This window comes from Lycorma delicatula, chromosome 9 (genome assembly GCF_047948215.1).
Source record: "Lycorma delicatula isolate Av1 chromosome 9, ASM4794821v1, whole genome shotgun sequence".
In the NCBI taxonomy this organism is placed as follows: domain Eukaryota; kingdom Metazoa; phylum Arthropoda; class Insecta; order Hemiptera; family Fulgoridae; genus Lycorma; species Lycorma delicatula.
In genome coordinates, this window is record NC_134463.1 from 71960511 (window position 1) to 71984941 (window position 24431).

At 29.3% G+C, this 24431-nt stretch overlaps 1 protein-coding gene across 2 annotated transcripts in view; it reads left to right on the plus strand.

The window, feature by feature from the left end:
• The window catches only part of PGAP1 (GPI inositol-deacylase), a 92251-nt gene extending 81570 nt beyond the window's left edge, over window positions 1-10681 (plus strand). For both annotated transcript variants that reach the window (XM_075375244.1, XM_075375245.1), the window contains 3 exons: window positions 487-869; window positions 5029-5130; window positions 9135-10681. In XM_075375244.1, the coding sequence (XP_075231359.1) occupies window positions 487-869; window positions 5029-5130; window positions 9135-9783 (1134 nt within the window). In that variant the 3' untranslated portion in view covers window positions 9784-10681. The remainder of the gene's footprint in view (window positions 1-486; window positions 870-5028; window positions 5131-9134) is intronic.
• The last annotated feature ends 13750 nt before the right edge of the window (window positions 10682-24431 follow it).

Sequence of the window (24431 nt, forward strand, 5' to 3'; positions counted from 1 at the left end):
TATTACGTTTACTCATTTTCTAATTATTTTTAGCAGAATTTTGCTGATTATTTTTTTGACAGCTGGCTTGTGATATAATATCAAAGTCTTAAATTGAAGTTTAAGACTTCGTCTTAAGACGAAGAATTTTGGTTATTGGAATTCAGTTTTAACGGCAGTGACTCAATTTTGATTGATTTAAATCCATTACAGAAGCAATTCATTTGATATCCCTGACTCCTCTGTTTAAAATAAAGTGTTCTTCTGCTGACATTTTAATTTGTTTTACAATTTTAACTATACATATTTATTTAATCAAATTTTACCCAGCTATCTGATTAATCTTATGAAAGGAAACTTTTTTTTTACGTTAGTTAGTAAAGAATAATATTAAAATTTTCTCATAGTGAAAGTTAGTATGTGTTAATTAAATTAGATATTTAAAAACACATGTGAGAATTCATTCTTATACTTAAATTTGTGATTTAATTTTTTATTATGTTAAAGGTATGTTCATTGTATGAGGATTATCTAGAGCAATTAATGTTACATCCATATAAAGTTGTTAAACGCAGGTTTATTACTTTGTGTCGTGATAAACTATTTAAGAAAACTTCTTCATTACCACAAATTCAGAATTATGATGATGATGATGATGATGATGGAGATAATGTTGTAAGTGCTACTGAAAGTACTGATACTAATACAAGCAGTGATGTTGTGAAAGAACAATTTGAAGTGATAAAAGATATAACACAGGATATTAAAGATATTCCTGCAGATCTGTTAGATTTAACAGAGATTAATTATCATGTTACATTATTATTATTGTGGTTTGCTGCAACTTCTATACATGTACCTAGCATATTAGTATGGGCTAGAAATTACAGGTAGTGTATACATTTTTTTATTTCTTCTTGTTAATTAATATCCTATGGTTAATGGTAGTTTGCTTTTTCATTCTTTTCTGTTATTGAATAATCATGAGATAGGTATACATTAGCTGTTTAGTTTTTTAATTCTTATGTCTCAAAAGTCATCATCCTGGAAAAATATTAAGATATCTGTTCAGTGTGTAAATCTTGCCTCTTGGTGTATTGAGAATGGTAATTCATCGCACCATCGAGATGCCTGATCATTACAAATATTATTCATATGAATGTACACAAATATTCATATGATTAAGATAACGTTATATTTTAATATTTAAATTATTGCTTAAGTATTATTATTTAACTATAGACACATTTCACAAATAATTTTGCTTAAATGTTCTTTTGATGATTCAAAAGAATATAATTTTTTGACTAATTAGATAATATGTTCTTAATGTAAAAGTAGTTCCGAAGAAGCAATCTATAACAAACCAACTAGATAAGAAAAAAAAAGCATATGCTTCCATGATCGAACAGTATCATTTAGATATTTGTTTCTTGTTATTGTTTTATAATATCAGAAACATGCAGTTTGATGTTCTATAATATTACCATTCATTTACATAGATATATAGACTATAGACTGAAGTAATCCTTCATTATTTCCCTTCTTAATACCAGTTTGAGTAAGTCTGGTTTTTGCAGATTAATTGCTTGCATGTGAAAAACCATATATAATTTTGATTAAAAAAAATGACAGTTGTTTGTTTGACTTCTGTCTTTGATGCAAGCTTGCTTAAAATAGTAAATTATATAATTTAATGTAAGCCCTCTCCAAATAACTAGCTAGAGGGTAAAGTAAGTCACTTATTTTAAGAAAAAAATTATAGATTTAATGAAATTGAAAATTGTTATTTTATGTAATTAATTCTTTTAATGTTTAACTGAAAAAAAATCCAGTATAGATACAGTGACACTCTTGTCTTGTAATATTGTACATTTATGTCAAAAACATTCCCATCTGCCTAAGAAACTATTGCGGAATTGTATATTGGTTATTTTTTGTTTTATATATAAATTTCATTTTATTTCATACATAAATTATTTTAATTGTGACAAATTTATATTTTGCTTTTTACAAGTTTACAAGTTTCACTTTAATATTATTACAGGCTGATTTTAGTAGTAAGATTTACTGAATTGGTGTAAATTACTAAAACAAGGTAATCTATTTTTATCTAAAACTAATAGTTCCTTTAAACATTCTTAACTGTAACTGTTATGTAATACAAAGCTTATTTTTTTTTTCAAGGTCCGATCGGTCGGAAATAAAACCCGCACAAAAATCGGATGAACCTTTGCGCATATGTGTTGCGCAGTGTCTCTAGTATGGCCTTCAATCACACCGCATCACTTAGTTTAGTTCTGAACACGCAGCTAGCACGTGTGCCAAGTGTGAAGTGCATGCGGTAATTCGATTTCTTCAGGCTGAGGGGTGTAATGCAGCTGAAATTCATCGACGAATAAGTATTGTGTACGGTGAAACTTCAATGAATGACAGCAAAATGTGACAATGATGCAGGAACTTTGATGAAGGCGGTTAGGGAAGGAAGCGAGTGTCAACCGATGATCTCATTGAGCGAGTGGATGAGGCAATTCAAGAAAATCATCGGTTCCCAATTTCTGTATTGATTGATTCGTTTCCTGAAATTTCAAGGTCAGCTCTCTGACCTCCATTGTGAGTGACTTCAGTACTGCAAACTGTGTGCAAGATGGGTTCCCAAGATGCTGTCCGACCATCACAAAACAATGAGAATAGACGCCTCCCTAACATTTCTCCAGCGCTACCACAATGAAGGAGAAGATTTTTTGAACAAAATTGACGAGACGTAGGACCATTTCGAAACTGAAGAAATAAAAGAACAATCCAAACAGTGGATGCATTCTCATTCTCCCAGTAAACCAAAGAAGTTCAAGCAAACCTTCTCCAACAGAAAGTGTATGGCTACTGTGTTCTGGGACCGGAATGGAGTTCTCTTAGTGGAATTCATGGAACATGGCACGACCATCACTGCAGCCTCATACTGCGTGACTCTTCAACGTCTATGAAGGGCATTTCAGAATAAGTGGTGAGGAATGTTGTCATTAGGCATTGTCTTTCTCCATGACAGTGCTCGGCCGCACACTGCAGCTGTAACAAAGAAGCTCCTGCAGCGTTTTCATTGGGAAGTGTTTGATCACCCACCATACAGCCCGGACTTGGCTCCATTTGATTTTCACTTCTTTGCTCACATGAAATGCTGGCTAGGAGGACAAAATTTTGGCACAGACATTGAGCTGCAGACCAGCGTAGAAACATGGCTGAAAACATAGGCAGCTCCGTTCTACGACGAGGGTATTGGAAAGTTGGTACCACTCTACGACAGATGTCTAAATCGGAGTGGCGACTATGTAAAGAAATAGGGTAACTATGTAGGTACTTGTTACAAATAAAAATTTTTTATTTTCACTCTGATTTTAATTTCGTGACCGATCGAACCTTGAAAAAAAAATAACCCTCGTATAATAGTAGTTATGCATTTAAAACTTATTAGGAGTACACACAAATTAACTAAAGTTTTTTGACTCAGCAAATTTTCGGATGTACTATCAATTTTTATAGAAACTAGCTGACCTGGCAATGCTTCGCCATTGCTAGATTTGAGTATATATATATATATATATATATATAGATTAAATGAACAGAAATGGAAGTTTGATAAACAAAAAAAAAAAACTGAACATTACAGAACTTCTTAAAATTTAACCTTTCTCTATTTTCCTTTTTCCCCTTTCTTTTCTTCACTTTTTCCCTATTTTTCTGTTTTCCATTTTTCACAAAAATATCTCTTTTTATGTAACTAATATATATTCTGAATATGAGCCAAATCAAACCATAAATGCAATTTTTTTAGTCTATTGTCACCATGTGAGACATAAAGAAACTTTTCGTGAAACGAGTTTTTGTTTTGCAGTCAAGTTTTGTTAAACTATGTGAGAATGCTACTGAAACTTTTTCAGAATTGAAAAGGGTGTATGGAGATGACACTCTGTCATGAGCCAAAGTTTTTAGATGGTTTAAAGCATTTTCAGATAGATGGTCAGGAATCAGTTGTGGACGATCCACACTCTGGTAGACTGTTAAGTCAAAAAGTGACGACAATGTTGAGTGAATCAGAGACTTGATACTGTTCAACTGGTGATTAACTGCCAGAATCATTACAGAACAATTGAATCTGAACCACACCACAATTCATCAAATTTTGACAAACGAATTGGACATGAAAAAAGTTTATGCAAAATTGGTCCCAAAAAACCTCACTGTTGAACACAAAAACAACAGGGTGGAAATGTGCTGCAGTTTTCTAGGATGAATTGAAAACTGATCCTAATTTTCTAAAACATGTTCTTACTGGTGATGAATCTTGGATATTTGAGTACGACCCAGAAAGAAAACACCAAAGCAAGGAGTGGCACACTTCAAACTCATCATTATCTAAAAATGAAAAAAATGAGCAAATCAAAACCATGCTAATTTGTTTTTTCATAGTAATAGCACTGTTTGTAAGGAGTTTTTGCCTACTGGACAGACTGTAAATCAATATGTTTATCGAGAAATTCTTGAAAGACTGCGGAAAAGAGTTGCCTGCGTGAGACCAGCCACCAACCACCTTTCCTTTCCTTTTAGTTCTTCAACCTCCTTATTCATCTGACTTGAGTCCCTGTGACTTTTCCCTGTTCCCAACTTAAAAAAAACACCTCAAAGAACACCATTTTGGAACAGTAGAAAACATTAAAAAAAAATGTAATCGATCATCTGAAGGATATTCTGGTTTCTGAGTTCCAACACTGCTATGAAGACCGGGAAAATCGTTTGAAGCACTGCATGGCTTCCCAAGGGAACTATTTCAAAGATAATAGAGTCCATGTATAATTTGATTGTAAATAAAAAGTTTTTCTGAACCAGTCTCCTTACTTTATTTACAGACCTTGTATATCTGTTTCTCTGTTGTGACTCAGTGGAATGGGAACTTTCCCTATGTGACTGACATAAGATATATGTTTTATTATTGTGTAATGTAACAAAATTAATATTTTACGTTAATGACAATTTCTTGATGTTTTCTTAATTTAGATACAATAGTAAACTAGAGCCAGATCCGGCTATACATAGTGCTGTGATATTAAGTGTGTGTGCTGCTGTGTTATGGCAGGGTGAACATCCAAAGACTGATTTGTAAGTAAAATTTTTAATTTATTATTAACACAGTATGTAATAGCGATCAAGTTATACTTACTGGCTTTGCCTTAGACAGATTTTTATAGGATTTCGGTTGTAAAATATCTCAGTTGGTGAAAATATATGTTTGATTACACATTGCCAACTCCTGACTGTAAATGCATATGGTTACAGATTTTTCATTGTAGAAGTTATTTTTATTTATGTTCTTATTAGTTGACAACATATAACTTGAAACAATATAGAAATCAATGAAATTCACATAGAATAATTCAACAGACACTACATTCTAATATACAGAATGAGCAACATAAAACCGAATCCATAACAGTGACCACTCGTTCAACTGTTGAATTACACAGTTCAGCTGTTCTAACATTATGTTAAATTCAGCATTCACTTCATTTATCTAATGCTTAAATCAATATGCTCTCTCAGACCCCTGTTTGACTCAAAGCTGATTATAAACTTTTTATTTTAACTGCAAAAGATCTACAAGCTTTGCATGAGACTTTTATGTAAGTTCCATTAATTTTGAAATAATTGACTGGAAGAGTTTTTCTGATCAATGGCCACTTCAAAATCTGTCATCAGGTTTGTATGGGGTGGTTTTATAGGGTCAGTGGTTTTGAAAAAAAATGTATTGTGATAACAAGTGTTCTAGTGAAGTGGGCTGATTCAATATTAATACACAGAGTAATTCATGAGAAAAGAGAAATAATTTGGGAACTTATTTTAGAGCTTGAAATAAGGAATAAAGTTCATAAGGGTGTAAGAAAACGCTTGGTTATCAAGTTACTGCTACTGAAAAATGTTGTTCAACTTTCAGTTCAGCACAGTGAAATGTGATCATACTGAGAATTTAGGTTAAGGGATACAATTGATGGTTTCTTATGTTTTTTGAGTTGAAAATCAAATAAAACAGGTCCCAGAACTGTATCTCCTGAAGTTTTCATAACAAACATAAAATTTGGTGATGAAAAAACACATTTTTTAGGTTTGAAGTACAATAACTTTGTTAAATGACTAATAAATTAATAAATTTTATTATTAAAACATGTAGAGAATTAATTCTGAGAAAATTGATATAATAAGGTCTATGAAAAGCAAGAAAAAATCAGCTTTTATTATTAAAAGCTAGACTTAACAGAAAATGTTAAAAAACTGTTAGTTTTTCAACAACTGTTAACTTCTGTAACTGTCACATAACTTGATGAGGGCAGCAGCATTGAGAATGCGAGCAATCACTTCTTCATGTGTGTCTATTTTTTGCTTATATACTTCAAATTTTATTCATCCCCATCAACAATAATCAAAGGGAGTAAGGTTGGGTGATCTAGGTGGCCAATTTACTGGCTGGCCCTCTATATCCAATCCATTTACCAGTAAATTTTACTAAAATAGCAAACTCCAAAAATATAAATATCTTATATAAGCTTTTCATCCAAGAATTGTCTTAATTCATTTGTGAAATGTGTTTGTACTCCATCAAGTTGATAGCATGTGTCAATTCGTTTCGTACGTAAGAAATTTTCAAGCACATTAAGAAATCCATTGTTTAAAAGTTCCAATAATTTCTCCCTGTGACACATTCTAATTCTAATATGAAAGTGCCTATTAATTGGTTGCTGATCATGCCACACCAAATGTTCACCAAAAATTGTTGCTGGAAATTTGATTCAAGTACAGCATGCGATTTTTCTTCAGAACACTGATGTGAATTCTGCATTTAGATTATGCCATTTTGGGTAGAAGTAGCTTCATCTGAAAATAGTATGAACAGATTAAGTGGTAATTATTAGCCCATTTTTCTAAACTGAAGTCATCTGGTATGTTCACCAAGCTGGTGGTGTTGAACTTTCTGAACATATAAGGACATAGTCCGATGTAATGTCCTCCATACTGTACTTTGTAAAATGTTGAGTCTTTCAGAAATTCTTGGTTGCTCATTGTAGGACTAAGCTGTACTACTTGAAGAATTTTCCCTTTCATCACTTTCATATACTGGTTGACGTTCAGCTGAAATATGATTGCTGGGATGTATACCGTTCTCACAAAGATTATTAAAATTCTACAAAATACTTTGTGGTTTGAACTAGTTTCCAGGAGACCTATGTCTGTATTCTTCTGCCGCAGATGGAGCAGTTATATTGCAAAAGCCATACACAAAATTTATATCAGCATATTCTGCACGAGTGAAGTGAAGCAACATTTGTCTAAACAAAGAATTAAAATGGAATTTCACTTTTTTTAAATCAAATTCAATTGGAAAAATGTAGGTACAGTTTAAGAGTACAACAGACACAAAAACACTACATAACTTGATTCTCAAAAAATGTACACCTTATCAATCATTTAACAAAGTTGTTGTACTTCATACATAAAAAAAGAATTTTTTTTGCCACCAAAACTTTTCTGTTTTACTTTGGATATCATGAAAACTGTAGGAGATTAGTTCTGGGACCTTTTTTTTGATTCTTGAAGTCAAAAAACATAAGAAATTGTCAAGTTTACCTCTTTATATAAAGCCTTAAAAATTTCAGCATGACTTAATTTCTCTATGGGAACTGAAATCCAGGCAAACGTTTTCACTAGCTGTAACTCAATAACAAAGCATTTTCAGATATACATATATATATTCATACATTTTTCATGTTTTTCCTTATTTTAAGTTCTAGAATCAGTTCATAAATTATTTCCCTTGCTCCTGAATCACATTGTACTTGTAAATTGTACTAAGAATGTGCATAAAACAAATAAAAAGAATAGGATAAGGGTTTAGTAAAATGGCTTTTACATGTTTCATATTACAATGTATATATTTTGTTAGTTTGACTTTTATCTTTCTAAAAATGCCCTCTAGAAGAAACATCAAGGATATCAGAGGTCCACCCCTTTGGAATTTAATTTTTTTTTGTAATTAAATTATTCTTATAACTACTTGCACTTTCTTATTCATGATGAAGGAATTTAGTAAGTAGCCACATGAGAAATTATTTACAGTCATAGTATTTTTTTTTAATTACTTTGCTGGTTTACATTCCCTTTTCTCATCTGAGTTAGATGTAGTGCAGAGCTTTTTTTTTTCAAATAAAATAGCGAATTTGTAATCAGAACTCTTGTGTTGAGCACAAGCAACCTATGACTCATTCTTTTCTTCTTTTTTTTTTTGTTTTACTTTACTCTACTCCTATAGAAGCAGTATAGTTATAGGCGAGAAAGTATTGTAATCAGTCCAATTTGGGCATATGCAGTTCTCACCGGATCTTAACATTTAGCTACATAAAGAACCCAAACTACAGGATGGAAATTTTCCGGATGTTTGTATGTACGTATGTGTGTTGTTCAGTGTCTTGCACTTTATATCTCCAGAACTAATGGATCAGTTTTGACCAAACTTGGTCAGATTACTTCTGTATATGGGGCATTGATTTTCAACTTAAAAGTCAATGGGATGAGGCTGTAGAGCAAGGTCACTCTTAGGATATCAAGATTTTGCTCTTATTCTTCGTGGGCATGTTTGTTGACAATTAAAAAATAATATTTGTAAAAAAACTTTTTCAAAATCATACCCCCACCCAGAAAATGCTTTAAACTTATGGCTAAGTGGATATACTATACTGCGTCATAGTACCTTCTGTCACCACAAGGAGCGCTAACGTAGCACTGACATACAGCTGTACAAAAAATACTATATTTAAATGAAATTATAAATATTTTAAATAAGTTGTGTGTAAGCTGTCCATCAGAAAAGCCACATGATGAAAAAGTCCTATAATTGTGTTGTCAGCTTTTTTTCTATATAGGTTTACTTTGGGAATCAAGTTTTGATGTTATTAATTTATTTGCTGTTGTATCTTTGATTTGTTTGACAATAAATGGTGAATGATTATTTAATAATAATATTAATGTTTAAACTAGTTTTGATTAATCATTTACGTTTATCATTTTATGATTTGATTTTTATTTTCTCTAAAGTATCTGATTTAATTATTTTTCAGAGCATACTACGATGAATTAAGCACAGTTATGTTTATTTTGGCATGTTGTACACTACTATTTGCACCTATATCTTTATACAGACTCAGTCCTTTATTGACATCAGCATTTGTTATTTTAACATTACATCATTTATTAACTCCTTGGTTGACAAAGTCAACATCACCTCCGACATCACCCACATCACAGTTAGAAATTGAAGAATCACAATCACAGCCGACTGAAATCACAGATTCTTCAACACCTGATGAAATTGAATTTAAAGCTATTGCTGAAACTCTCGGTAGTATTTCTGAACGGACAGAGGAAATTACTGATGATCAATCCCAGACGACAAGTTCCAATCAATCAGAATCCGATAAAGATTTAGAATTAATAATGAATTCAAAATCAGATCACGGTAAGATAACCCCATCAACAGATTCTGAACCAGAATTATCATCATCAAATGTTTCCGTGTCATCTTTTGAAAATTTATCGACCACAGAATTGTTACCTCAAAAAAATAATGATGAGAATGATGATGATAATGATGATAACGGTAATGATGGTAATAATAAATTAGAACAAAAAGATAAAACTGATAATGATGATAATAAAAATGACAATGATGATGATGATGTTGACCATAATTCTAAAAAGCAACAGTGATCATGATTCTAGTTACTGTAAAGATAAAAATTGTTCCTGTTGATAAATAAGGAAAATGATTATTGTATGTATTACTTATTAGTAGATTATCTTGTGTAATTACATTAAGGACATTACATAAAGGACTCCAGGTCCTTTATTATTATTTTTTTTTTTTATTAATATTATTTCAAAGATATTGACTACTTGATATCCTGAAGTACTAATTTTATTTTATTTACTTTTATCTAAATGCGTTTTAGTTTTATGTTTAAGATTAAAAATATTAATTTATCTTTATTATACAGTATTTTACCATACATTTCAGAAACCCTCTGGCTGACTAGTGCTTGTTAAAGCATGTTGTTGATTTATTAATTCTGTAGTAAATTTTAAAAATGTAGTAAAAATTCTAGTTATAAATTTGTTCAACTGAAACAATAATTTTTAATTACTTAGTAATGCATATATCTAACTGGGAAAATAACTGTCCACAACTTATAAATGAGCTGAGGAAGCCTTTCTAGTGCTGTCTAGGCATTTTGTAGCAACTGATTTTAGTTGCATTGCATATGAAGTTTTTAGTCCATTGTAGCATATTCAATGATTACACTCAACAATTCACTAATGCTACCTAAAAAAATCCATAATGTAAAAAATTTTTTTTTTTTCTTTTAATTGTAGACATGTTTTTATAAGTTTTATCTTACAACAACATACCTACTTCATGTGTGTAGGTCTGTATGCAATCTTCAATTTCTTTTTTTCCTAATTCATGCCATACAGTGCAGCTGAAAATAATGTTTAATTGTTACAGGAAATGCAGTTTTGGATGCTAGTGAATTTGTTGTAATAAACTTAACTATTTTTACCAAACAGTGTTATCTGAAAACTTCTTTTGTTATCCTAAATTTAAATTCATAAATTCCTATATATATATATATATATATATATATATATATATATATTTATTTATTTATTTATTTATTATTTTTCTAAAATCAATCCTTTTGAGAATCATATTCCTCTAAAATTACATATTAAAATTTAAATTAAAAATCCTATACTTTACATAAGATTTAAAATTGTTAAAAGATTCTTTACCATTTTAAAATCAAAACAGAAATTAAAATTAAAAATTGCATGTATATAAAAAAGTCATTTAATAAAATTAAATTAAAATCGATAATAAAAACAAAACAGAAATCCATGTGAACTAGCTAGCCAAAGTTATGTGACATATACAACCTTTTAAATATTAACATCATTTCAGTACCGAACAGCAGAATTTGCATATTTGCCCATAATAAATTTCAAAAAAGAAGAAAATTTCAATAAATTAACAAAATTATAAATAAATATGTTTTTAAATATAGAATTTAATAATGATTGAAGATCCGGGATCCCACAAAAATTGATTCTTGGAATTAATATGGTAAGTTTAACTTATCTATTTAGTGTGTTTTGGGGTTTATATTTCATTTAATATTAAATTAGCATAGTGGTGGGTCAGTATATTAATGAATTATATTGAGTTTACTTTATATTTTCCCTTAGCTGTTCTATTTATTTGTTTTATGCTTTGTCCATCAGATGAAAGATGTTTTTTAAGTAAAATTTAGTAAATTTCAGCCTTTATTTACATCCTGTTTATTGAAAATTTTGATCGACTTTATATCGCACATCGATTTAAAATTCTTTTTTCAAAGTTGTAAAAGCACTTTATTCCTATTACTGTCAACCTGAAATATTTAATGGTTTCATTAATATTACATATACGTTTACTGGTAATAATTTACTATATTCATCTTTTTAAAGAATTTATTACTACATTTAAACTTTTTTTGATTTCAGTCCAACAACTTTTTGTTCAATATTTATCATTTTTATATGTACTGTTTCTACATGTACACCTATATATAACACTTAAGAATTTTTAAAAAAATTTGCTTGAATCATTTCTTAGGAATTAGAATGTTTTTTTTTTTTGTTTTTAATACGTACATATATAATTTTTATATGTCCTCATTTCATTGGGCCATGGATGGGTTGCTTATTGTTCACTAGGTGAAAAAATTGCAATGTACACATTAGGAAAGTAAAAAATATATACAGTTATATTATTCGGATATGTAATCTTTGTAGTTCTTAATGCATAGTATAGTATGGCTTACAGTCATGGATTTAAAAGAAATTTTGTTTGTAACTCTAGAATGATGCAGCAGTCTATTTTACTTATTAGAGAGGATAACATAAGTTATCCTAACAGAAAGTTATTCATTACTCCATTTATGGAATAACTGCATTTTCCAATGTATCTGTAAACAAATTTTTACTTGAGTCACTATATATTATCTAAAATAAAAGTGCTTTTATAAAAAAAAAACTTCATACAATTTTAAGATCATGTTTTTTTGACAAGTATTATTATGTTAATCTTTATTGTATTTTTTCTTTATTTAACTAAGGGCCTGGAACTTGAAATGTTAATTTAATTTGCTCTCTTAATTCATTTTTTATGTGTATATATTTGTAAAAGACTTGATTTTTGTTTGTTTTTCAAGGTGTGATTTCCTCTGGGCAATGCTACTACTGTCAATTCACTTTATTTCACTTGCCAGTTTGAATCTCACTTTTGTTTTCATCTAATCTATTAATTTTGATAATATGCTAGAGTTATTTCATGGGGTTCAATTGATTAACTTTTTAAAAGGTCACTTTTTAATATCAAAAAAGGTCAGCCAACCTGGAACTTTTCTCTTGAATGGAAATGATTAACTGCCAAAATGAAATTGAGTTTGCAGTTTTTGTAGTGAGGCAGTAATATTAAAAAACACTGTAGTAATAGTATTAACAAATTTCTTTTCCTTTTATTTATATGATATATATGCATTAATCCTTTTGTTAATTTACTTGTAATTTTAAATAAAGTAAAAGTAAAAAGTAAAATTTCAATAAACATAATTACGATTTTTTATATTTTAAATACATTTACTATTGACACTTAAAAGCTTTATTTATTTCAACTGCATAAAGTAATGAACACTATTCTAAATTCTTATATAATACTGTATTTTGAATTGAAATTTATTCAGATGTAAGAATGAAGAAGGTTTTTCACTTTGCCTTTGTCAAAATTATGAGATGAAATTTAGGTTTAAACATGATTAAATTTCAGGTGAGATCTTTTACTTCAGATACTTATGTTTTGGTCAGTCGATCTGTTAAAGTGTTAACTATAAGGAAATAGCTAGATGAGAATTATAGGAAGCGAACAGTGTTGATAATTGCTCTGAGGAAAATTCACCTTAAGTGGTAATGTTACTGATTTACTGTAATCAAGAAGCGAGTTTTATCTCAAATTGTTATTTATATATTTTAAAAAGATAGTGTAGGTAAATTTTATCACTAATCTAGTTTTTAGAATAGCAGAGCAATAAGAGCTCATCTGTCTCAAAATGTGCATGACTTTTACCATCTTATACCATACTCATTAAAAAAAATTTTTTTTTAAATTTAATATAAATTTGTCTTTGTTTTCTGAATTTATATAACTACAGTAATCCCTTGCTATTAAAAATTCACAGTTCATTATTTGGTTTAAAAACTATTCTTTGTGACAAAAATTAATTTTGGATTATGATAAAACTAGCTTGTTGAGCCATATTTCATGTCTCCTTTTTAGGAACCCAGATATTGATAGAAAAGATGTAGTTTCAAAAAAAAAAATAGAATGTTGATTTATAAAAGTTAATATATAAAATTATTATAAAAGAGCATTGAATGAAGATGTATTGTGTTTATTTTATTTTAACTTTTGTTAATGTTATATACCCGTTATATTTATGTTATATTTACATTGTCATTACATTTTTAAAAATATTATTTATTTTTTTTGTAAAGTTAAATATTTATTACAAAACATTTTAGGATCAGTTGTAATTCTATGAGAAATCTTAAATTAAAATAAATAGTTTAAATGTTCTATATTTATTTTGCATTTCGAAGAGTTTAAAACTTGTGTTTTAAGGAATTAAACTGACCTAATGAGAGAATGGGACCTGCTGTATGTTTTTTTAATGATGAGCTAGAAAGTCAATTATAAAAATTGTATATGTATATAAAATGTCCTACTACATCTTTTTTATATAGTAGTTTTATAATATTTTGAATTATAATTATATAGAACTTTTCTTTCTGTTATAATGTTGGTAACATAAAATTATTTGTTATGTTATAAACAATTTGTGAACAAAGCAAAGGATTACTAAAAATCATTATATTAGAAAGTTGGTATATCAACTTTTTTCAGTTTTTTTTTGCACAATACATATCAAATTAACTTTTATTAAATGTTTATTTAGTTTTGATAAATCTATTTACATTGTAAATATTTTGATTGTTCTTACTATTTAAAGTATTATTGTAAGGTATGAACTTAATTCTATATTCGTTGGTTTGATCTGTTGTTTGTGTATCATTGGTTATATCTTACCTCTTATTTGATTTATGTTGTATGCGTATATAATAGTAACAGTCAGTGTAACTTTATTAGGGTTAATAATTTAGTTTTTATTCAATAAAGTTTTAGTTTTATTCAATAAATTCCTTAGGATAATGCTTCATAAAGAACAGTTGCTTTTGCCATGCTTATGCATCATTTAACTGCTACAGAATTTGTGTACATTAATTCATACTCTCATATCATTCAATATAAAAAATTGATTCTAGTATTTGTATATGAAATTGTGGTCATTAAATTAATTTTTTAATTCTATTTTCTGAACATGTTAAGGCCTGAAAAATCAAGGTGAATAAGAGTACAGTCTACCCAACATAAAGAAGAAAAGTAATGCCTTAACTCAGTAGATTATAAGATAAATTTGAGATTTCTATCTCAAATAGTTAGTTTGAAAACAAAATTAAAATTAATTTATATTCTCCAACCTGTGTTCTTGTGTAAATTTGAGATTTCTATACAGTTTGAAAACAAAAGTGAAATTAATTTTATTTTCCAACTTGTGTTCTTGTGTTTACAATATCAGTAAGAAATAGGAAATCACAAATTAAATTTTTTTTAATGGACATGAAATGGGGAAATAAAAAGTCCTACGTATAGAACGGTAGATAAGAATGCTTTTGTAAACCTGTTTACTTCTTTTTTCTTCATCATGATTGAAAACCACTACTTCTTGACTGCTATTATTTGGCTCCTATATGTGTATAATATAGGCATTTCCACACTTATTATTTAAATAATAAGTAAAAAATTTACTTTTTGTAAGTATAATAATTTATTTTTAAATTTTCTGAATTTTTTTGCATTTCGCCTGAATAAGATTGATTCATAAACAAGATCAATTTAACTGTACTCAACTTCCTATATTCTTATCATCACAGAATTTTGGTTCTCAATAAGTGAATGCTTAATTATCTGCAGACCACTGATTGTCAGGATCTTGATCACGGTATTTATATATTACTGCAAATAGAAATAGTAAGTGAACTGAAAATTTTACATAATGAAAAAGATATACTATTGCCTGTAAAAGTAATAAATTAACCTTTTCTAATGATATTAAAAAATTAACATGTCCCTATGTTAAAATATATAAATTTCTTTTTAATTCTTTCTTATAAGTTAAATATTTTATTAATATAACATTTTTAATAAATGTGATTTTCTAAGGCAGTTTCAGATAATCTGATGGTATTTATTTGGGATTTTACATTTAATTTGTAAAATCTAAATGTGTTTCAGCTATTATGTTTGTGGTGGATGTGTGTGTGTGTGTGTGTGTGTGTACACATTTATTATATTTTTACTTAAATTAACTATAATTAAATGAATTGTTAACATTTTTCAATCAGTGCTTCATATTAATTTAATGAAAGATTAAAATCTCTATTGTTAATTACTAGTTTTCAGTTAAGTTTTGTTTTGTTACACTTAAATTTTCCAGTTAATACTTTCTTTTATCATGTGTAGTTAGATGTGTGTATATTATGCTGTGATAATTTTGTGTTTAGTAAGTATGATTATATTTAAATGTTTATTAATAAAGTGCAATAATTAATACTAAAAAACAGCTAAAAAAACAAAATTATAGACTACTATGTAGTATAGCTATTTAATTTTATTAAAGTTTTCTAAAGAAAAATCAGGAAGTGCTTCAGTTAGACTAAGCTTAGATTACTAATTATTATAATTTAAAATAATTTTTCATGTAGGCTTTTATTTATAAAATAACTGATGGCTTTGTTTTTGTGAATTCATTTTTTTAAAGCATTTTTTTCTAGTCATTATGCGTATTAGGCTAAATAATTAAACTGCAGTCTTATTGCTGCTGATTTGGTCATTTTTATTTACATGTGTATGAGTTTTAGTTTGATTATTATTGTTACTGCAGGTTATAAGTATTAAGCTTATAGAATTGCTATGAGCCCTAGCAAACTTAGTAATATTATATGTCATTCATAAAGACTTTCCTATTATTTTCTTAGTGTTTCATCTGTTTTCTCCCTAGATTTCCGTAAGTAGCTAAACCTTACTGTTAATTAGTGCATTTATCTAATTTATTTTTTCTGATGAGAAAGTATTTGTGATTTTAATTTTTATTTAGTATTATTAGATAAACCTTAGTTCTAATTTGATTTTGAATAAATAATATTTTCTGCAGTTTTAAAGTAAGAAATTGTATGTTTTTTTGCTAATTTTAACATTGATTACCTCAATAACTGAACCAATTTGTTATTTAGATGTTACTTGTAATTTTTTTTTTTTTATTTATTTATTGAAGAAATCTTTATAATGGGGTTTAATAACCCAACAAAAAACTACACAATTAAAATTGAAAAAAAAATCATTATTAATCACACAAGTTAAATGCATGACAAATTGTCCGACTTTACACTCTTACTTTAAAATCTTTACTGTTCTCCTCTACATCTATGGGTTACAAAACATAATTCTGCAAAAACATATTTTTGTATAAAGATATGATGGCTCCAAGTGGCCATCAGTTTCTTTTGAGTTTTCCAATTTTTAGGTACCTTTCCTAACCTATAATGGGGTTAAGATAATTTTCTTCTTTTTAACTAACTTAATTAAAGAAATGTTCTCAAATTTACTGATGTGTATTTTACACATTTACACATTCTTCACAAAATGAACCAATTCCTTTTTTTTTAATGTTTCTCTGTTGGTTTTTCAAATTTTTTTCACTTAAAGGGAAAATGTTTTAAAATTAAAAATTATATTGCTGATGATTAAAAGAATAGGCAACAACGTCTTACCAGAAAATTAATAATAATAATGGTTAAGGAAGTAGTAATGAGCAATGTATGACTTTTTTTATTTGATGAAAATACCAAATGAAGGTTAAATATTATAACATAAAGAAGTATATTTGGTAGGTGCATTTTAAATACATTCATGAATAATTGTTTAAAATTCGAAACATTCTAATTAAGCATTTCCTGAGTCGTAATTAGCTTAAAGTATGGGTCATCAGAGTTAGAGCTTTAGAGCTCTTTTCTGTTTTAGAAACAAGCCCTTTAATTACAAAAAGCAATGATCAAGTTGTCTCTGTGACAACTTGCAACATTCAAAATAATATTTTAAATAATCCAGATGAATGGATTTCAATTGTTACTTTCAAATTACTTTTTTTCTTTGAATTGAAAAATAGCTCATTAAGAACAGAAAGTAGCAACCTTGAGGCTCAAGCTGTTGTGCGTTTTTATTTGACATAATCTATCTTACACAGACAAAACACTTGATCTATAACAAAATGTTAATCTAAGGTTTGAGATATGGTGCTGAGACGTACTGGGTTCTTTGAAGTGAGTTTTAGGCCGTTTCTTTACAGATTTACTAAAAGAAGCTATTTGATATCTGTTGCTTATTTATGAATCAACTTTGATATATTTACAGTGAGTTCAGTGAAATACTGTACACTGTTGGTAACCCATCTGTTATACTGTCCAACACATACTTTCTCAAATAAATGAACAAACATCAAATGTAAAATTTATTAACTTAAGTTATATTATATTTATAATCTTATTTATTTATTTTCTTATTTTAATGTAGCGTTTCGTACCACCATCTAAGAACTAACTACAGAGGTAGATCACCTGCTATATTAATACCCGATATTGTTGACAGAATTTTTCTTAAATATCTTCAAGCCTAGAAAGCCATAATTGTGCACATACCAGGCTATAATATTAGACTCAAAAGAACTTTGAAAATGTATGTTGTAAAATCTGGAGTTAATGACTAGTGACCAAATACAGCAATTCAATTGTAAGAGCCTTCTAATAAATGTCATATTGTCTCAGTATGGATAATTAGCAATGGATGTGTTTATCGAGATACAAGTGAACCCAAAATTATCTTTCTTGTAATCTAAACCTTCTTCTAAACTAATAGTATAGTATCATATCTTCTCTGTAGTTGATATTAGTACTTTACATCATGACTTCGTAAAGGAAAGAATTTTGCCTTGAATATTGCACACACTTGACCAATGCAGTTTCCACCATTATTGACTAGCTGCTTGTGTGGAACTGCATACCAGTCAGTAATTAATTGATGTGAATTACTAACCAGCTCTGTTTCTTTTGAATAGCTCCATGGGCAGAATGAATAAATGTTGTCTTCTAGGAACCAGGGTGACCCAGTTTCTATTTTAATTCAACTCCAGTATCCTGCTGTACCTACATCTAGTCCCTGTAGATGCTCTGCTGTAAGCACACTTTATTTTCCTGGTATTTTTTTTATTTCTACAGTTATACTCTTGTGGTAATAGTTTATAAGGAACCATTAAACTTGAATTTGTTAAGAGACTTTTTTATATTTGGTTTATGTGGAAAGATGTATAAAATGTTTAATGTTGAGGTAGTCAAATTTATCCTTTCAAGTTAACAACAGTTCTTAATAGTAATTGATGAAAGCTTTGTCTGTTAAAATGTTTCTTCTTTTATTGTAAAGAAAAAAAGGATGAATGTTTCACAATTCCAAAATATTCCTTGATATAACTAACACTTATTCATTTGAATTTACATGAGACATACATGAATAAATTTTGAGTTTCTGGTAAGTACCATCCACCAACGCTTCAGTCTGTTTAAAAAAAAAGTTTTAAGTATGTGTAGTCTGGCATCAAGGATGTGGAAATTGAAAAAATCAGATTCATGATTTTCTTATTTTAACTATTTACTAAGAAAATATAATTAATGAGGTTTTATTTATTTTTCATAGATTCATAGATTGTTAATTCCCCATGAATGATAAAATGTAATTTCTGTATATGTGTGTATGTATGGAGTTGGTTTGAAGAGAAAGTGAACTAGGATGAATGCTGAAAAATTTTAGATCAGAGGAGTATGCTAACAAGGTAGGGAATTCAGTAACCAAGATAAAATACTTGAAGCTACAGAGAGATATATTACATTTTAATCCAGAAAATGAAAGCATTTTCCTTGGGTAGGATGAATGTAGGAAGGTGTTTAGAAACCATCGAAGGGCTCAATGGACCTTTAGTCATAGACAAGTTGTCAGTTACACTCCTTTACCTTAATGGTGAAGCAACTGCTGTAGTCAAGCTTTCCAAGAATTATGTTAGGTCTATCTGTAGAAATAGTTATATGTCTGTTGTAAGGTTCAGTTTATGAGAAGATTCTGATATCTTATTTTAAGCTAGAGGGCCAATGGTACAGTGCATAATGATATGCATTTTTTGATATGATGTTATAGGCTGTTTTTGGTATTAACTCGTGCAATGAAGAATTTCAAAGACACAAGTACAGGTTAAATAATAAATTGTTCTTCAGAGAATCTTTTAGTATACTGAATGTTCCATTCAGTTTAAGAAAAATGGAATATGCTAAAAAATGGCCCAGTTAATGACAGTTTCCTCAGTATACTGCCCCAAATTATGCGTTACATCAAATATTAAGTTTATATGATACAATTTTTGAGCAGTGTACATTGCCTCCCTCTTGTTGAGAGACAAGTGATGACTCTGATATTGCAGTAAAAGGCAATAAAATCATAATGTAGTTGTAAATTGTGGCAGGTCTTTCACCCATCAACTAATTTTCTCAAAGCAGCCTTGTGGAAAGCTTTTGTTCTGCTTGTCTTCTACAGTATGGAGAAGCCTGAAAGGAAGCAGTACAGTATGAAATAATAATACTGCTAACCAACTGAGAGACAGGAAGACTGTTTGACGTATAGTCTATTATATTATTCAAACTAAAAATATTTACTTTTTTGTTAAAAAACCTACTAAAAGTTAGTCCACTGTTACTCAGTTATTTTGAATTATGGTAAAAACATTTTTAAATGAAACATTCTGACAATATATTTTTAACTCTGTAAAACATAACATAAATTAACTTTAAGTAAATCATGTTGATGATTGAATATACAATTTTTTTACTGCTTCATTGGATATTTTGTAAACCAAATACATGAAATGATTTTTATGTACCAAAACCAATAATAGAATAAGCTAGGAAAGATATTGTGGAATGTGAATTAAACTTTAAATTGACTCAAAAAAAAGTAGGTACTGTAAATATATTCAATCAGATGGTGAAGAAAGTACAAATAGGTCCATATTAAAGTTTTATGTAAAAACCACTTCCTTCACCTACTTCTGCTTCATTGTTATGTTTCTTCTTAACTTTTTGAATGATTTCCCAGGCTTTACTGTGAATTGTTTTCCCTCTTATACGAGTTGTGTGAGTAAAGTAATGAGACTGACTTTTTACATACCAAAGTATATATATTTATTATTTGTATATATTTATTTATTTACATGTTTATTTTTTCAAGCAATATTATCCCCTTCGAAATAGTTCCCTTGGGCAGCTATAAACCAGCGGAGTCGTTCCCACTTCTGGTAGCAGCGCTGGAAGGCTTTTAACTGGTCAGTGACAGTCTTTTGAATGTTCTCCAGAGTTTCAAAATGACATACTTATTAGACATGTTTCAATTTCGGGAAAAGAAAAAAGTCACAAGGGCTCAAATCAGGTGAATAGGAGGGGTAGGAATTTGTTTTGAGGTCAAAAATTCCCTGATGGAAATGGTCGTGTGACACAGAGCATTGTCATGATGAAGCATCCACTGTCTGCAATGTCTGGTCTCACGCGAATCACTCTTTTCCTGAACCTTTCAAGGACACCTTTGTAAAACACTTGGTTGACAGTTTGCCCTGGAGGAACAGATTCTTTATGCACAATACCCCTTCTGTCAAAAAAGCAAATCAGCATGGTTTTGATGTTTCATTTGCTCATTCAACATTTTTTCGGTCGAGGAGATGACGAAGTGAGCCAGTTTTCGCTTTGCCGGTTTGTTTCAGGATCATATTCAAATATCCAGGATTCATCACCTGTGATCACACGATTGAAGAATTCTTGGCCATTGCCAATCCTCTCAAGAAGATCAACGCACATGTTTCTTCGATTGCCCTTCTGTTTCGTTGTGAGGTTTTTCGGCACCAATTTCGCATGTCCAAATCATCAGGCAAAATTTGATGTATGGTGAAAGTGTTTAAAATTAACTGTTCACTCATGATCTGTATTGTTAAATGACTGTCTGATCTAACAAGAACCCTCACACGCTCAATGTTTTCGTCAGATTTTGAAGTTGAAGGTTTCCCTGAGCGAGGTTGATCTTCAACGTGTTCTCGGCCTTCCAAGAATGATTTGTGCCAGCAGAAAACTTGTGCTCTTGATAAGCAATGTTCCCCATGGGCCTGTTTCAACTTTTCACACTCGCAGATTCCCCAAATTTAACACAAAGCTTGATTGCACAACGTTGCTCTAAATTCCAATGCTCCATTTTTCTAAAACACAACTTCACTGATGGCTTTGTCAAAAATAATGTGTTGGCTGAACAGAGTTGAAACTCGTACTGAGCATGTGGAAGGGATGAACAAACCTGTCTAGCACAGACTGGCAGACACAGTGTTGCCAGATCGCTCGCAGTGTTACCAATCTCATTACTTTTCTCACACTCCTCGTACTAGATAATATCATTAATGTTTTGGAATATAAATGAATTTAAAATAACTTATGGTTAACGCAAAATAAAATTGAGCAGTAGTAAAACAACATTTAAAAAAAGTTAAGAAATAGTAAATAAAATGTAAGAAATCCAACAGTTACATGTATTAGATTGGAGCCATGAACAAGGTACAACACTGGTAAAACTCCCACGCTAATGTTAAATAATTAATACAGTGCTCAAGGTCAATCAGTTTCCTGGAAATTCCCCCCCCCCCACCAACCTCCTAACAGTGGAGTTGGATGAAAACTATTGGGTTCAAGTTTACAATGACTAAAACAATTTTTATTCTTATTTTTCTCATTTAGTAATAAAAACAATACTACAAAATTTTTTTTTGAACTAACAAGACATTTAAATATCATCTTATACAAAATTCTTGAATATCCATTTTGATGAATATTTGATATGGTAAAATGAATTAAACATTTACGAAAACCCAAAACTGAATGTATTAAAATTTTGTGTGATGAATAACACCAGATGAATTGAGCATGTATTCTTAAATTTTATAGTATTAGTGAAATCTCTGCTTAATTATTGCTCTGCTGCTTTTCCTCCATCAAATAGTACTTAGCAGGTTGGATTTTGAAGGTGCAAACTCTTTATCTTACTAATTTTCAAGGAGAAAGCATTTTTAGCTGAGATTGGTGAACCATCTCCCTGGCAATGATGGGATTCGATTATAATAGCCATATCTGTTGAATAAATGCATAGCTTCAGTATTCATTTTATAATATTTTTTATAGTAATGGACTAGTCAACTGTTAAGTTGGACGACCTCTGCTCCCAAAAAGTCTTCTATGTAAATTTCAAGTTGATGGATATGTTTTTCCTCAAGGTTTGGCTTCAAGTCAGTTAATATATTTCTTGTTTATTAATGTAATTTTCTTTCTTAGAATCTCTGAACACTACACCTTTTAGTTATCTTTCTTGAAAAAAATTCAAATTATCCAATATTAGAGCAGGAGTTTGTTCTAAGGATAAATGTTCAGTTGGGTATGCGTTAGTGGTTGGTAACCACTAACATGGTAAGTACCTGTACATACCATGTTCATTCTACTTCCTGAAACCAATTTACTACTGAACTATGCCATTTTCATGGATTTATATAATGTTGTGGAAGGGTACTTTGTTAGTTCTTGTGTGCTCTAATTCAGGAACTGCACATTCAATTATTTTTGATAAACAGATATCAGTTTCTGTTTGCTGCATAGAGATCTGAAATTATGAATAAGCTGATGTTGCAAAGAAAATTTCATGAAGCATGATACCATTTCTTCCTTGGTATCAGTGGATGGTTTACTACTGCTGAAAATAAATTATGATATATTAAAAATACACTGTTATATGGAGAATACCAGTCGCTGTGAAGAAATTGTTCTTTGTCAGTTGTGCTTATAAAAACAAATTAACACGTGAATTTTTCATGTCATCTGATAATGCAGTTAATTGTCTATTGCTATATAATGGGTTCACCACATTCTTATTGATTGTGTTAGTTACGTGGTATTATGTTGATTTTAATTTACTCGTATTATAATTGAATATTCATTTACTTTCTCAATAACTGTGCTTTTTACACTGCTACACTTATTTACTTAAATTTATGGTGTGAGTTTGATTGAAGATGGACTATTCTTCTATTATTGTGGCTCTTCTACAATTTTATATAATGTGTTTAAATATTTATGTTTATTTTTTAATGTACACAGGTAGATAATAAACCTATATATATATATATATAAGTATATGAATATTAATGTAAATGTAATTCATTTCAGTTTATTTTCCTTTTGATTGGATAGAATTAAATATCAAGACATATTTTACTTAAAAATATTATCTTTATTAATCTCTTGGATTAACCAATCGACTATATGAACTTAAATACCTTTTGTTTCACTTAGAATTCTCTAAGCTTCTTCGGGTGACAATACACATCATACAAAATTCTCTTGCATACTAAGAAATTAACTGGTCTACTTATAGTAGATATCAAAATTTTATCCCCACCTTTGTTGTAATAGATACCCCTACTCATACATGACTCATCTAATCTTTAGATAATTATATGCATCTCTTTATATAATTTTCTGTATTGAAACCTTTACAATGCACATATTTTTCTCAAAAATGACAAGTATTAAACATTATTTTCCTTACAACTAAATTTACAATATAATATGATTTTTTAAGTTAGATTAACATATATATATATATGTTGCTTAATACGGATACGTCTGTTATATTGCTGACAGCGTCTGTATTTTTATTGATTTATATAATTTCTAGAGTGGTACTTTTATAACTATTTTATTCTGTCTAATATTTTTGTGCTGTTGAAATCTAACGACTGTTTATATTCTATTGTAAATTTTCTGAGAGCTGTGACTTCCTTGTTTCTATATTTATGGGCTTCTATACTTTTTTTAAGGTATTGAGATGTTTGTCCAATGTACAAAGTGTTACAATCTTTACACGCAATGCTGTATACTACGTTGGCTTGTTGATTTTTTCTATCGGCGATTTTAATTTAGAAAACATACTATTTAGATTGTTTTGCGAAATCCTTTTGTAGAAATTGTTT